General features: G+C 41.6%; 1 protein-coding gene across 4 annotated transcripts in view; it reads right to left on the bottom strand.

Annotated features, from left to right (window-relative positions):
- Positions 1-3,946: 3,946 nt before the first annotated feature.
- Positions 3,947-14,024, bottom strand: part of LOC113886865 (protein BHLHb9-like) — a 107,553-nt gene continuing 97,475 nt past the window's right edge. For 2 of the 4 annotated variants that reach the window (XM_027533470.1, XM_027533469.1), the window contains exons 2-4: positions 8,387-8,482; positions 7,975-8,053; positions 3,947-7,656 (exon numbers count right to left, since the gene is read on the bottom strand). In XM_027533470.1, coding sequence (XP_027389271.1) covers positions 5,800-7,506 — 1,707 coding nt within the window. In that variant the 5' untranslated portion in view covers positions 7,507-7,656; positions 7,975-8,053; positions 8,387-8,482 and the 3' untranslated portion in view covers positions 3,947-5,799. Of the gene's footprint in view, positions 7,657-7,974; positions 8,054-8,386; positions 8,483-9,113; positions 9,204-10,242; positions 10,514-14,024 lie in introns of those variants that run through there. The other 2 variants (XM_027533471.1, XM_027533472.1) reach the window with 2 other exon arrangements.

Genomic DNA, 14,024 nt, shown 5'->3' with positions numbered 1-14,024 from the left:
TACAGAATATTATATAACCTTTAAAATGTTATAAAAATAACAGAGAGATGATTTTTCTGTCTTTGAGAGTAGCAACGACGAAATTATTGATACCGAGTGTTGACAAGTATATGAAGAAATAGACATTCATGCACCATGGGTTGAAGGGGTATATTTTGAAGGTCAGTAAGCCAATATATGTCAAAATTTGAAAATATCCATGAGAAGAAAAGCAGCCTCTGAAATCCAGGAGCTGGCCCAGCACTCACAGTTAAGCCTTGGTGTTCTTTTATTGAATACAAACATTTTCACAGAACATTAACATCTGACAAGGCCACTCTGAGACTGTGACCTATCAAGAGAAAAACAAGCTCACTCTGTGACCATGTATAAGCACAAAGAAATATTGCCCAATCACAAAAATGGCCAAATATCCTCTTATTCTGGCTAATATAAGTGGATGCTGCTTCTTTACCTATCATAACTTTAGCCTTGGCCTTGTCTTCCCCATTTGTAGAACAAGGTTTACTTAGATACCAATCATAGAATTACATTTGGTCTCTGAAAAACATGGAGGTTAAGCGAGCTGACTCTCCATGCAGTTGAAATTTGTGTATAACTTTACAGATGGCCCTCCTTGTATGCTATTGCACATCCATGGATTCAATTAACCACATTCATGTAGTACTGTAGTACTATTTATTGAAAAAATCCACATAATTCTAACTCGTGTTCTTCAAGTCTACTGTACTCATATTTCCTGACAGCTTTCAATCTACAGCAAAGCCTCACTTCCTTAAATCCTCCTCCAAATCACTGAAGAAGAGTTCTAATCTTAAAATAAGTCATTTCTAAACCCCCCTTACTGAAGCACACCATGATGTGTTCTTCCTCTCTGTAACCTGACTTGTTCAAATACTGGTTTTTGGCTGGAGGGCATTGCCATTCACGATCTTTGACAAAGTAGTTACATTTCAAGACATTTGTCATACAGAAATGTTCAAACAGGCATGAAGATATAAACAATGATGCATCAATTTTCACAGAAAAAAGAATATAAAAATATGCTAAAGAATAAGTATATGAAAGAATAAGCTAATAAGTATGTTGCATAAAAACTATAAAATGCTGCTGAGAGAAATTAAAAGAGACATAAATAGAAGATTCATTGTTAAGATGTCAATTCTTCCCGATTTTATCTATTGATTCAAAGCTATCCCAATCAAAATCCCAGCTGGAGTTTTTGTAGAAATGGACAAGATGATTCTAAAATTCATATGGAAAAGCAGAGTAATAATAACCCAAATAACTGAAAAATAATAGAAGACTCACACTGTTTAATTTCAAGATATTATAAAGCTACAATCATCAAGACAATGTGGATTGTAATGAAGATACACAAGTAGATCAATGGAAGAAAATAAAAAGTCCAGAAGTAGACCCATTACATACAGAGACAAGGGATTTTTGACAAAGATGCAAAGGCAGCTCAGTGGAGAAAGAAGAGTCTTTTAAGCAAATGATACTGTAACAATTGGATATCAATATGCCAAAACTGAACTTCAACCTATGTATGTGTACCATATACAAAAAACTCAAAATGGATATTTTTCTAGATTCCATGTATATGTACTAACATACAATATTAGTTTTTCCTCTTTCTGACTTATTTCACTCTATATAATAGGCTATAGGTTTCTCCACCTCAGTTTAACTGACTCAAATTCATCCCTTTTTATTGCTGAGTAATATTCCACTGTATACATGTACCATGGCTTCTTCATCCATTCATCTGTCAATGGACATCTAGTTTGCTTCCATGTCCTGGCTATTGTAAATAGTGCTGCAGTGAACATTGGCATACATATGTCTTTTTGAAATATGGTTTCCTTAGGGTATATTCCCAGTAGTGGGATTGCTGGGTCATACGGTAGTTTCATTCCTAGTTTTTAAAGAAACCTTCATACTGTTCTCCACAGTGGCTGTATCACTTTACATTCCCACCAAAAGTGTGAGGGGGTTCCCTTGTCTCCACATCCTCTCCATCAATATTCATGTTGCAGAAACCAACACAACATTGTATAGCAATTATCTTCCAATTAAAAAATGAAAAAATGGATCATAGATCTAAATATGAAACCTAAAACTGTAAAACTTGTAGAATATAAGATAGAATCTTTATGACCTTGGTTAGGCAATAATTTCTTATATATGACACCAAAACACAACTGCTAAAAGAATTGTTCTTCATTAAAATGAAAAACTTCTGCTCTCCAAAAGACATTTTTAGGAAAATAAAAAGACAATTCACAAGCTGGGAGAAAATATTTGTAAAACTTATATCTAATAATATACTTATATCCAGCATATATACAAAGAACTCTTAAAATCAACAACAAAAGGGAACCACTCAATTTAAAAAGGGGGCAAATTATTTATATATATTGATACTTCACTCAATATATATGGATGGCAAATATGCCTAAGAAAAGATGTTCAACATCATTAGTGATTAGAGAAGTGCAATTTAGAACCAGAGTGAAATATGGCTAAAATTGTAAGACCAGTCATATCAAGTGTTAGGAAGGATGTGAAGGAATCAGAACTTTCACACACTGCTATGAGAATGTAAAATGGTACAATCATTTTGGAAAATGTAAAAGTTAAATGTGTATCTACCATATGATTCAGTCATCTTACTCGTAGGTATTTATCCAAGAGAAAAGCAATGAATATGTCCTTAATAACAGTTCTACATGAAACAGTTGCAGCACCTCAAATCTGGAAACCACCCAAATATCCATTAACAGGTGAATGGATAAACTGTGCAAATGGTGGTATAGCCATATAGTAGAATACTACTTGGCAATGAAAAGCAATGAACTATTGATACATGTAACAACTCACATGGATCTCAAATAATTATGCTGAATGGATAAATATGTGGTATGTATACACACACACACACACACACACACACACACTAGAATATTACTCAGCCATTAAAAACAATTTGAGTGAGTTCTACTGAAGTGGATGAACCTAGAACCTGTTACACAGAGTGAAGTAAGTCAGAAAGAGGAAAACAAATAATGTGAATCAATGCATATATATGGAATCTAGAAAAATGGTATTGATGAATCTATTTACAGGGAAAGAATGGAGATGTAGATATAGAAAACTGACTTGTGCACAAAATGGGGGAAGAAAAGAGTGGGACAGAGAAAGTAACATTGACATATATACACTATCATGTGTAAAATAGCTAGTGAGAAGTAGCTCTAGAACATATCACAGGGAGGTCTGTGATTACCTAGAGGGGTGGGATGGGGGAGGGGAGGGAAGCTCAAGAGGGAAGGTAAATATGCATAATTATGGCTGATTTGCAATGCTGTATGGGAGAAACCAATACAACATTGTAAAGCAATTTTCCTCAAATTAGAAAATAAAGAAATGAGATCTCCTTCCCTCCAAAAGAATATATGTTGCATGATTCCTTTTATGAAAAACTACAGAAAATGAAAATGACTCTGTATTGTCAAAATACAGATTAGTGGTTGTCTGGGACAGCATAGGGAGAAAAGGGAAGGAGAGATTACAAAAGGGCATGACAAAACCTTTGGAGGTGATGGATATGTTTGCTATCTTGATTATGGTGATAGTTTCATGTTTGTATACATATGTTAAAAATTATCAAATTGTATACTTTAAATATGTAGGGTTTGATATATGTCAACTATATCTCAATTAAGCTATTAAATAAAAAGCATGTGGTAGATATGCAGAATACTAAATTGGAAAGATAACTGAAAGGACAAAAAGGCAAGTTGCAGAATACTGTAGTCTTATTTTTATAGGAGAATAAGCTTACGCACATTCTTTATTAAGAGGATATGCAGTAGAAGATTATAGAGTACTATGCACCAAATGTTAACACAAGAAAAACTTTAAATAAGAGATTCAAAAATATTTGTAGAAGTCTATTTATTGATATGGAAAGATGGTCACAAGAGACAGTAGAGGACAGGGAGAAGGCAAGTTACAAACAGTATTTACAGTATGGTCCTGTTTCATTTTAACTGCTTAACAAAGTATATAATCCAATAATTTTACATACCGAGACATTCACTTCAACTCAGATAAGAGGTTCTAATTCCTACCATGAGTTTTAGAAAACAGAGCTATAGTCCAAAAGTCCTAGAAATGCTTTCTGGACCACAGAACTTCAGGAATCACTATCATGTAGACTGAGGCATCAGCTTCTCTCCTAGCTTTCCTGTTTTGTGTTGACGAAGCTGCAGTTCTAGGCCTGGGCCTAAACTTCTCCAATTAAGTTTATCCCATACAGTTTTAGCTGGTACAAATACAGAGAGTAGGCTCGCCTACTAGTAAAAGATAGAACTGTTTTATCTTTTCACGACTCACAGGAGAATAAATTACAAATGGTAAACAAATTAAGGTAGCTTTGCAAGGAGGAAGAAAACAATTATCTTTTAAAATGTAAGGTATGAAACAATGTACAGAATGATTCTAGTTCTTTGGAGGGAGAAAGTACATACAGATTGAAGCCCATAAGGTCATATAGCAAATTTCAATTGTTTTCACTCCAAATTTACATCTTATCCATTCAACTGTTTTGGGCACCAACTGTTTACCAGACACTACCAGTTCAAATCCATATACATTCATCCTAGACTTTTCTTCTAACTCCAGCAAGGTTTAGCCAAGTGCCTAATGGACATGTGCATTCAGAGGACGTTAAGAATTGCAAGACTAGCAGGAGCATTATCTACAGCAAAATTTGATCATTAAAACCAATCTGTGAGCCTTGAAGGCTGCCGCACAAAAAAGTGGAAGAGGGTTATAAGGTAGTGGGGCAATGAGAGTGGGTTTGGTATCATACAAAACAGCAATGTCACTTGTTTGCCATGTAAATCTAGGAAAAATGATTTAACCTCCCTAATTCTCATTGGAGGTGATCCAGAATAATGAGTTATAATCGTAAAAAAATACCAGTATGTAGCTCAGAGAACCATTGTTGAAAAGAGGAAACCTGTAATATGTAGTGCTAACAGTTACTGACATTAACAGTAGGTACTCTGGAAATTGTTTCCTCTCTACACCTACCTCCTTTCTCGTCTGTATGACTTGACATAAATGAAATAGCCAAAAAATGAGTTATAAATGTAGTTATCAAAATAAAAATGAATATTGCATTTTATCTGAGATTCAGGGCCATTTGTATGTTGTAGAATGAGTTATCTGATTCAGGTAAAATAGGGGAAAAACAGTAATTCCTTTTACATTAAACAGCCTGTAGCAAGCAACCCTGCCATTGTATACTGAGAATGCACATTTGGCAATGAGCATGTGGGGTATATATATATGTTTGTGTATATATATATACATATGAATATATGTGTATCATTAGGTATCTTTTTGTGTATATACCTTGTTTATGCAACTACATTATAAATTCAAGGATATATCTTTTTAATCATTTGAAGCTGCAAATGGATTTAAGCAGATACTAATGAACAAGTTTAGCTTACTTACGATGCAGCAGGTTATCTTAAGTAAAATGTTAAAAAGCTCTCCATCTACATAATAATTGACAGATGTTTTCAACTCATAATGAAACACTGACACCCCAAAATGGTCTAGCTCAGGCTAGACTGTCACAGGTAATATTGTGTTAAAGATGTAATTCATAGCATGCACACTGTAATGACCAAAACATTATGTGTGGCTCTTTGGGAACAGACAGCCTATTCAAGTGTGTAGATTGTTAAAAGCATTCTCTTTTATTTCTAGCTCATTTTACATTGTTTCAATGATCACTTTAACTTCACGGAAAATGGCCATGAGTGTAGTATAACTGGAGTGATCAACGACCACAATTGAGCCCTTTCTGATATGCTCTTTTATGTTAATAAATATGGCCACAGCACTAACGAGATTGGCTTTTGCCTCTTTCTGGTTAAAGATGAGTTTTAACGCTGCTAATGATTCTGTATTGGTCATATCTCTGGCTGCAGTTGGATTTTCAGACATATTCAAAAGTACTTTCAAAACAAGATTTCTAGTTTTACGATTTCCAAGGGACAGCAAATGGAAAAGCTCTGAAAAGTAATTGGCAACAATGTGATGATGGTTAGAATCAGTAGTTAGTTGTCCTAGTATCTTTAATCCAGACTGCTGTCCAGGTGAATTCAAGGGAAACGATATGGTTTCTTTACACATATGCTTAACATGTAATTCAACCTTGCGTTGTCTTTCATCCCCAGAGGGGGGATTCAGAGTAATGACAGCCTTTTTTCTCATTTCAGAGGAAGGAAAGCTGAGCAAGCTTTCAATAAGTGTCACTACACCCACCTCATTAATGAACTCTTGAGCAAATGGATGAACATTAATGATCCCCATTGCAATTTGAGCTATTTTATGAATGAGAGGATCAGTAGTTGACTTAAGTAAGGTAATAAGTCTTTCAAACTCTTCAGAATCCATGTAGCATTCCATTTTGCAAGGGCAAGAAAATGGCTTAATCCCATTCACCTCCCTGATCCTGATTTGGCGCCTAATTTCCTCTATGGTCTGGATGCAAGGGTCAGAACCAAATGGGAACTCAGAGACAGGCTGTGAGCTAGAGGGAGTGCTTCTAGAAGGGCGTGCTGCTGCTGTTGCCACAGGCGAAGAACGGGTATTTTCCTCAGCAGAAGCCAGGACAACATATGAAGGAGGCTTTTTCTCACATGTGACTTGGGATCTAAAGCCTAACACTGCTGGAGTTACAGCGGGAGCTTTGGGCCATATAGTTACCTCAGACCAGTCCTTGGGCCTATCTTTTTCATTAATTTCATCCACAGGCTGAGGCTTAATTATTCTGCTCACAGGTCTAGGGTTAGGGTCAAAACTAGTTTCATCTCCATCCCAAAACCAGCTCCCAATAACGTTCTCCTCCTCCTCCTCCTCAGCTCCTGGCCTAGCCTTACAGCTGGTCCCAGCCACAGGCTCCAACTTCTCAGCACAGGATGGGGGACCAGTATCAGCTTTACCTTCATCCTTAGCACTGAAATGTTTACCAATCTCTTCTCCATTCCAGAACCAGGAACCAACATTGGCCTCCTCTCCAGCCCCAAAGCAGGTATCAGTACGAGTCTTATCTTTACATGTAAACCTGGACTCAGCAGTAGCCTGAGCCGCAGAACAAAATCGAGCTGCTCTATTGGCCTCATCTTCAGCTTTGGGACGGACATCTGGCAGATGTTCTTTCATCTCAGTAACAATCTTGTTCTTAGACGCTGGCTTCACCACTGCCACTGCATCTGCCCGGGGCCCTGCCTTGCTTATTGCTTTGGCCTGGGTTTTGGCTGCACCAGTAGCCTCCCTCTTTCCTTCAGCTGATCTGACTGTATCAGTGGCCTCCCTTTTTCCTTCAGCTTCTACAACAGCCCTTTTTTCAGTTTTTGCCTTCTTTTTATTCTCATTCTTTCTATTCCTATTCCTTCTATTCTTAGCTCCAGGCATAGCTGAAGCCTAGTTATATAGATAGCTCTACACAGTCTTGGCCTTGGTTCTCAATATGTCTTGGGTCAGTGTCCTAATATTATTTTACTAGGTTGAAGGTGATGATCTTCTGTCACTCCAAAGTCACCACAGCTAGCACTGGAGATAGACCTGAGGTGGAAGAAGAAAACAAGCTTTCAGTCTCTTCCAACTGCATTTTTCTATGCAGAAAGTCACATAGGACGTAAGAGTACAGATGGACTGTATGGTAATAGTAGAATAGTAGAAAATGTTTTACCTCGTTTTATCCCTACCATAGTCCCACTAATGCCCAACAATGCCCTGTCCAGACACTTCTCTTTCCTCTGCATCAAATAGGAACAGAGATGATGAGAAAGTTTGGTGAAAGTGAGCAAGACTAAGGGGTACAGCCCCTTTGGAATATACCACTATACTCCACAGGTCTATCCTGGTATGCCTCACACCAACCTGCACTGATATGGTGGACTTTTCTCCTCTTCTCTTGTTTCTGGTGTTGACAAGCCCTATAGACAACTCACAGGTGGACCTATGAACAAAAACACAGAAGGGATTGGAACTTTAAGCATTTGGTAGATATGCACTCTGGCTTCTAAACCCAGTACCTGCCTTTCCAAATCTAGAGCTTTGTTTCTGGCCTCCTTGATCTTCTTCCATGTTATCCTTCTCTACTTCCTGGGTATCTATCAATTACCCTATAGTCACAACCGTGTCTTATCATATCCCCATTTCCCATACATAAATGTGAGGGCAAAGGTGTGTGCGAAGTTGGAATACAATGGCTTCAAGATATGATCTAGTCTTACTTGTCAATAGCCAATTCCCACTCTCAATCAATGAGGGTGCTCATGCTCCCACTCACCTTGGATTCAAATGAATAGCTTTCGTCTTCTTTCCAAATCAAATTCAAAGAGAACAGCTACCTGCAGATTTCTACAGGACTCTGAAAAGAACAAACCTATGAAAGACAAAAAAATAAGAAAGAAAACAGAAGAGACTGAGATGACCCAACACCCATCACAAGTGTTACAACACACACTTCTGTATATTCAAGGCCATGAAAAATGTCTCCCATCTCTCTGCTCTTCCCAAGTGATCTCCCATCCACTCCCCTGCTAGAGACCTGCAGCTTGTCTAATCATACCTCCCAACTCTAAAGTCAGTCATTTTCCTAGCAGAGGCATCACATCCTCCCTTGAATAAAAATATGAGATGCAAGAGTGGGTAGTGGAACATAGGCAACTGTATTTAGAAGGCAGGCAGTGAAGATAATGGGGGCTATCATTTCAATATCATTTTGCATGCCGCAGCCTTTTCCCCTTCCCCACACATACATAGTTCCGACCTCATTCACCACCTATGCCAGCCAGGCCACACAGCAGGTGGTTTCAGGAGATGCTATCTTTACCACTAAAAAACAGTCCACTAGCTGAAGAGTCACATCCTGCATAAAAGGGAGGGACATTCAGTAAAACGCCAAAACAGTATGCTGACAATGGTAGAAAAGTATCAGGTTAACGAACAGATTCCCAGAATTACTAAAACGTCCTTTTGAAGAATCAAGGAGTAACTAAATAAACATCTCTCACCTTCTAGAAATTGATACCCACTCCCAGTAACTCCCAGGAGCTTCCCTGGTGGCTCAGAGGTTAAAGCGTCTGCCTGCAATGTGGGAGACCTGGGTTCGATCCCTGGGTAGGGAAGATCCCCTGGAGAAGGAAGTGGCAACGCACTCCAGTATTCTTGCCTGGAGGAGGAGCCTGGTGGGCTACAGTCCACGGGGTCGCAAAGAGTCGGACACGACTGAGCGACTTCACTTTCCTTTCCCAGTAACTCCAAAATTCTGTGGGACTGCTTCTGCACCAAAATGAGAGTGGCTGTGAAAGGAAAATGGGTTTGGGTTTCCAGAACCAGAAACTAAATGGGCAGACTGACTTCGTGCGTTCTAAACTGACCCTGCAGAAAATTTTCCTCTCTATTCTGAAGAGCCATTCCCACACTTCAACATATTCAAGTGCGCTAGGATGTTCAGAAAACAGGTTCCAAACGAGAAACGTGGATTAATACATCATTTATTTATATGGATCCCTCCTGTGAAAGCCTACGGACTCCTCACTGTGTCATCTGCTTGCATTTGACACATGCAAGAGCTAAATACGGAAGGCAACTAAACAGCTGTATTAAGAAGCAACAGATTTGTCATTTTGGTGTCTTCATAACCTACGCACTCAGTTCCCCTTCCATTGAAGTCGCCAGATCAACTGCGCAGACAGAAGACTGACATCAAAGAGGTGCCTGTGGGAAGGGACCACACCCGGCACGAGGGGCACGACAGACCCCTTAGCAGAACCATGGCCCAGACTGCTCCAGTCCCGGCTCCGGCGGCCTCCCAGAGCCCCCACACTGGCTCCCTCCGCCATTTCGGCCGTAGCAGCTTCCCGCACAGCCCTCTCCCCGCACAGGCACCATCGAGGGCGGGGTACAGCCACCCGGAAAGCCCGCCAGGGACTATCCGCGCCGTATGCCTCCCCAGCATCCGAGGCAGCCCCTGCGGCCAAGACCCGGACCCGGCCCGAGCCGGTCGCCGCCTTCTCAGTGCCAGTGCCCCGGCGCTAAGGACCTCTCTAAGGGTCCAGCTCCGACAATCTCGCCTCCCCGTCCTCAGGCTGCCAAGGGCAGGCTGTGAGCCGGTCGTCGCCCCGCGAAACCCCCACTTGCCTTCGCAGGCGCAAGGTTCCAGTGGTCGGCCTCCCCACTCCGGTCGCAGCTCCTCTCTCAGTTCCCACAGCTCGCCGTGTGGGCAGAATGGCAAAGAGGGCTCCCTCTCCCCGCGCCAAACCCCGCAGGGGCTGCACAAGTTGCGGTACCGACTGCTCGCAGAGAGTATTAGCAAGGGGGGCGGAGAGATACGGCACGAATGGGCTCGACGCCCCCTCGCTGGCCCACCGTAGTTCCGACCCAGAGTGGGCGGGGCCGGGAGGAATGCCAGCCTGAGGGGCGGAGCTACGCCATCCCGCCTCGCCAGCCTTCCGCCACCCTGCGCCGACCTCCTTGCGGTGACCACCCCTACGCTTCTGGCCCTGCAGCTTAGGGGGCTCGCGGGCCGGGGCTGGGAGGGTCGCGAGGGGTCGCACTGCAGGGAGCAGCGGATGGATACAGGCCGCCCCGCAGTGTGTGTGTGTGTGTGTGTGTGTACCCGCAGACTTTTCGGTGTCCGCCCCCTCCCTTCCCCCATCACGCTGGCCATCCTTCTTGGGCGCGGGTGGCTGGGGGGCTGCTTTCACCTTCAGGGGCCGTGGGCTGGAGGAAAGTGGGAAGGGGCGCCCGTGGAGGCCGAGCCCCTGCCCCTCTTCTAAGGGAAGGCAGCCCCTGATAGACCTCTGGCTGAGGAGACAAACCACTTGTCTGCGCCAGTGTCGTCATTCTTTCTGCCACACTGCTGTTCTCTCAGTCGCTGTGGTGGCACACTTTACCATTTCACTGTCCCCACAGTTGCCCAGGAAAGAGGACCTTTCCCTGACAGGACCCGCACCTGCTCAGACAATCCTGTTTCTCACCCCCCAGTGAGGGGTCAGGCACCATGTAGGGGCAGTCCTGGCTCCTCTTCCTGCCTCCTGTCAGGTCTTCTCTTGCAGGGGATTCCAAGGGCGCCTCATCTTTGGCAGAGTGGGAATACGCCAAGGATTAGAACCAATTGGGATCTCACACACTTGCCATACACACCAGTCTAGTTTTATCTACTATGGCTATTAACATATTAATCATAGAGAATCCAGAAAAATAGTACTGATGAGCCTATTTAAGAGAAGAAATGGAGATGCAGACATAAAGAATGGACTTGTGGATGCAGTGGGGGAAGGAGAGGCTAGGGCAAATTGAGAAAGTAGCATTGACATATATACACTATATCATGTGTAAAATAAATAGCTAGCAGGAAGCTACTGTATTAAGGGAGTACACAGGGAGCCCAGCCTGGTACTCTGTGATGACCTAGAGGGGTGGATGGTGTGAATTTGGGGGAGCCTCAAGAGGGAAGGGATATATATATATATAAAATTATAACTGATTGGTGATGATATAGTGCAGAGACAACCACAATATTGTAAAGAAATTATCCTTCAATTAAAATACCAAGTTAATCATGTTAATTTTAAATTGCCTGTTTGATAATCCCCAAATCTGCATTATATCTGAGCCTGGTTCTGATGCTTTGTATCCTTAAACAATGCTTTTTCTTGCCTTTTAGTTCATCTTATAATTTTGTGTTGAAAGTTGGATGATGGTAATAAGAACTGAGGTAAACCGACTTTTAGTAGCAGTTGGGCTGTGCATAATGTTTGCTGTAACTGTAGGTGCCAGTCTTCAAATTCCTCTAGCCTCTATTTTTGTCTCTCCTCTTAACTTTCAGTTCAGTTCAGTTCAGTCGCTCAGTAGTGTCCGATTATTTGCGACTCCATGAATTGCAGCACGCCAGGCCTCTCTGTCCATCACCAACTCCCGGAGTTCACTCAAACTCATGTCCATTGAGTTGGTGATGCCATCCAGCCATCTCATCCTCTGTCATCTCCTTCTCCTCCTGCTCCCAGTCCCTCCCAGCATCAGGGTCTTTTCCAAAGAGTCAACTCTTCGCATGAGGTGGCCAAAGTATTGGAGTTTCAGCTTTAGCATCAGTCCTTCCAAAGAACACCCAGGACTGATTTCCTTTAGAATGGACTGGCTGGATCTCCTTGCAGTCCAAGGGACTCTCAAGAGTCTTCTCCAACACCACAGTTCAAAAGCATCAATTCAGCTTTCTTTATAGTCCAATTTTCACATCCATATATGACCACAGGAAAAATCATAGCCTTGACTAGACGGACATTTGTTGGCAAAGTAATGTCTCTGCTTTTGAATATGCTATCTAGGTTGGTCATAACTTTCCTTCCAAGGAGTAAGCGTCTTTTAATTTCATGGCTGCAGTCACCATCTGCAGTGATTTTGGAGCCCCAAAAAATAAAGTCTGACACTGTTTCCACTGTTTCCCCATCTATTTCCCATGAAGTGATGGGACCAGATGCCATGAGTTGTTTTCTGAATGTTGAGCTTTAAGCCAACTTTTTCTCTCTCCTCTTTCACTTTCATCAAGAGGCTTTTTAGTTCCTCTTCACTTTCTGCCATAAGGGTGGTGTCATCTGCATATTTGAGGTTATTGATATTTCTCCCAGCAATCTTGATTCCAGTTTGTGCTTCTTCCAGCCCAGCATTTCTCATGATGTACTCTGCATATAAGTTAAATAAGCAGGGTGACAATATACAGCCTTGACATACTCCTTTTCCTGTTTGGAACCAGTCTGTTGTTCCATGTCCAGTTCTAACTTGTTTCCTGACCTGCATATAGGTTTCTCAAGAGGCAGGTCAGGTGGTCTGGTATTCCTATCTCTTTCAGAATTTTCCACAGTTTATTGTGAACCACACAGTTAAAGGCTTTGGCATAGTCAGTAAAGCAGAAATAGATGTTTTTCTGGAACTCTCTTCCTTTTTCCGTGATCCAGCAGATGTTGGCAATTTGGGCTTCCCTAATTATATCTTGCAGAGAGAGTCTGCATTTGCAACTCTTTCAGCTGCACTTCACTGTTACTGTACTGGAGGCCTATTAGCATGTGGAGGAGAGGAAGTGTTCTATAATCTTACAATTAAATTCCAGTCTTTTGTGGGCCTGTGCCTCTTGATTCTGTCCTTCACAAGTATTTGTTTAGTGTCTTTCTTCTCCTTACAGGAGAATGGAAGGTTAGAGTGGGCTGGATATAAGGAATGCCTTTCCCTTAGCTGGGATAATGTTCTGGGAAAGTCTTTTCCACTCGAGGGTAGCCTTTTGTTATGGAGAAGATTGGGGAGTGTATTTCTTGAGTGTACACTTCCCCTCCCACTGCCAGAGCCCTAAGATCTTTCTGCTATCTTCACTATGACTTCCTGGAGGTAAAGTCCACTGCAGGTCCCTTAGGGGTTTCTCATTCTCATACTATTCTACCCTCAGTCTCCAGCAGTTTGTCAAAATTCCCACTTAAGTGTTCTTACCTGTTTACGTCTCTAGCAGTTTCTACTCAATGTAGAGAGATAGGCTGTGACTCTCCAATTTGTCTTTTCTCCAGAATTTGGTGTTGTCATCTGCCTTGTGACCTCAGTTCTATGATGGTTCTAAGTCACTGATTTTCAGTTTGTTCAGCTTTTTTCTTGTTGTAAGTACAGGGCTTCCAAGCTCTTTGCATGTCAGAACTGAAAGTGTAGCTTAGGGATTTTAACCGGGTAACTAAAGATCAGTGAACACAGCTTTCATTCTCTTCTTTTCAGCTGAACATCAGATCTGGGAATAAAGTTGCTCTTGAAAACCTAGCTGCTCCATGAATATTTGCTCTTTTCTCTCCCAAGTATAGAAAATTTACATGACTCTCTGAACTTGAAATCTTAGCCCCCAGATTCTTAATGTGGAGTGCAGTTTAGAATTCAGACTTCCTGAATTAAAG

The sequence above is a fragment of the Bos indicus x Bos taurus genome, chromosome X, assembly GCF_003369695.1.
Source record: "Bos indicus x Bos taurus breed Angus x Brahman F1 hybrid chromosome X, Bos_hybrid_MaternalHap_v2.0, whole genome shotgun sequence".
NCBI classification, from domain to species: Eukaryota; Metazoa; Chordata; class Mammalia; order Artiodactyla; family Bovidae; genus Bos; species Bos indicus x Bos taurus.
Note: the sequence above shows the minus strand (reverse complement) of the source record. Positions and strands in the feature narration are given on the sequence as shown.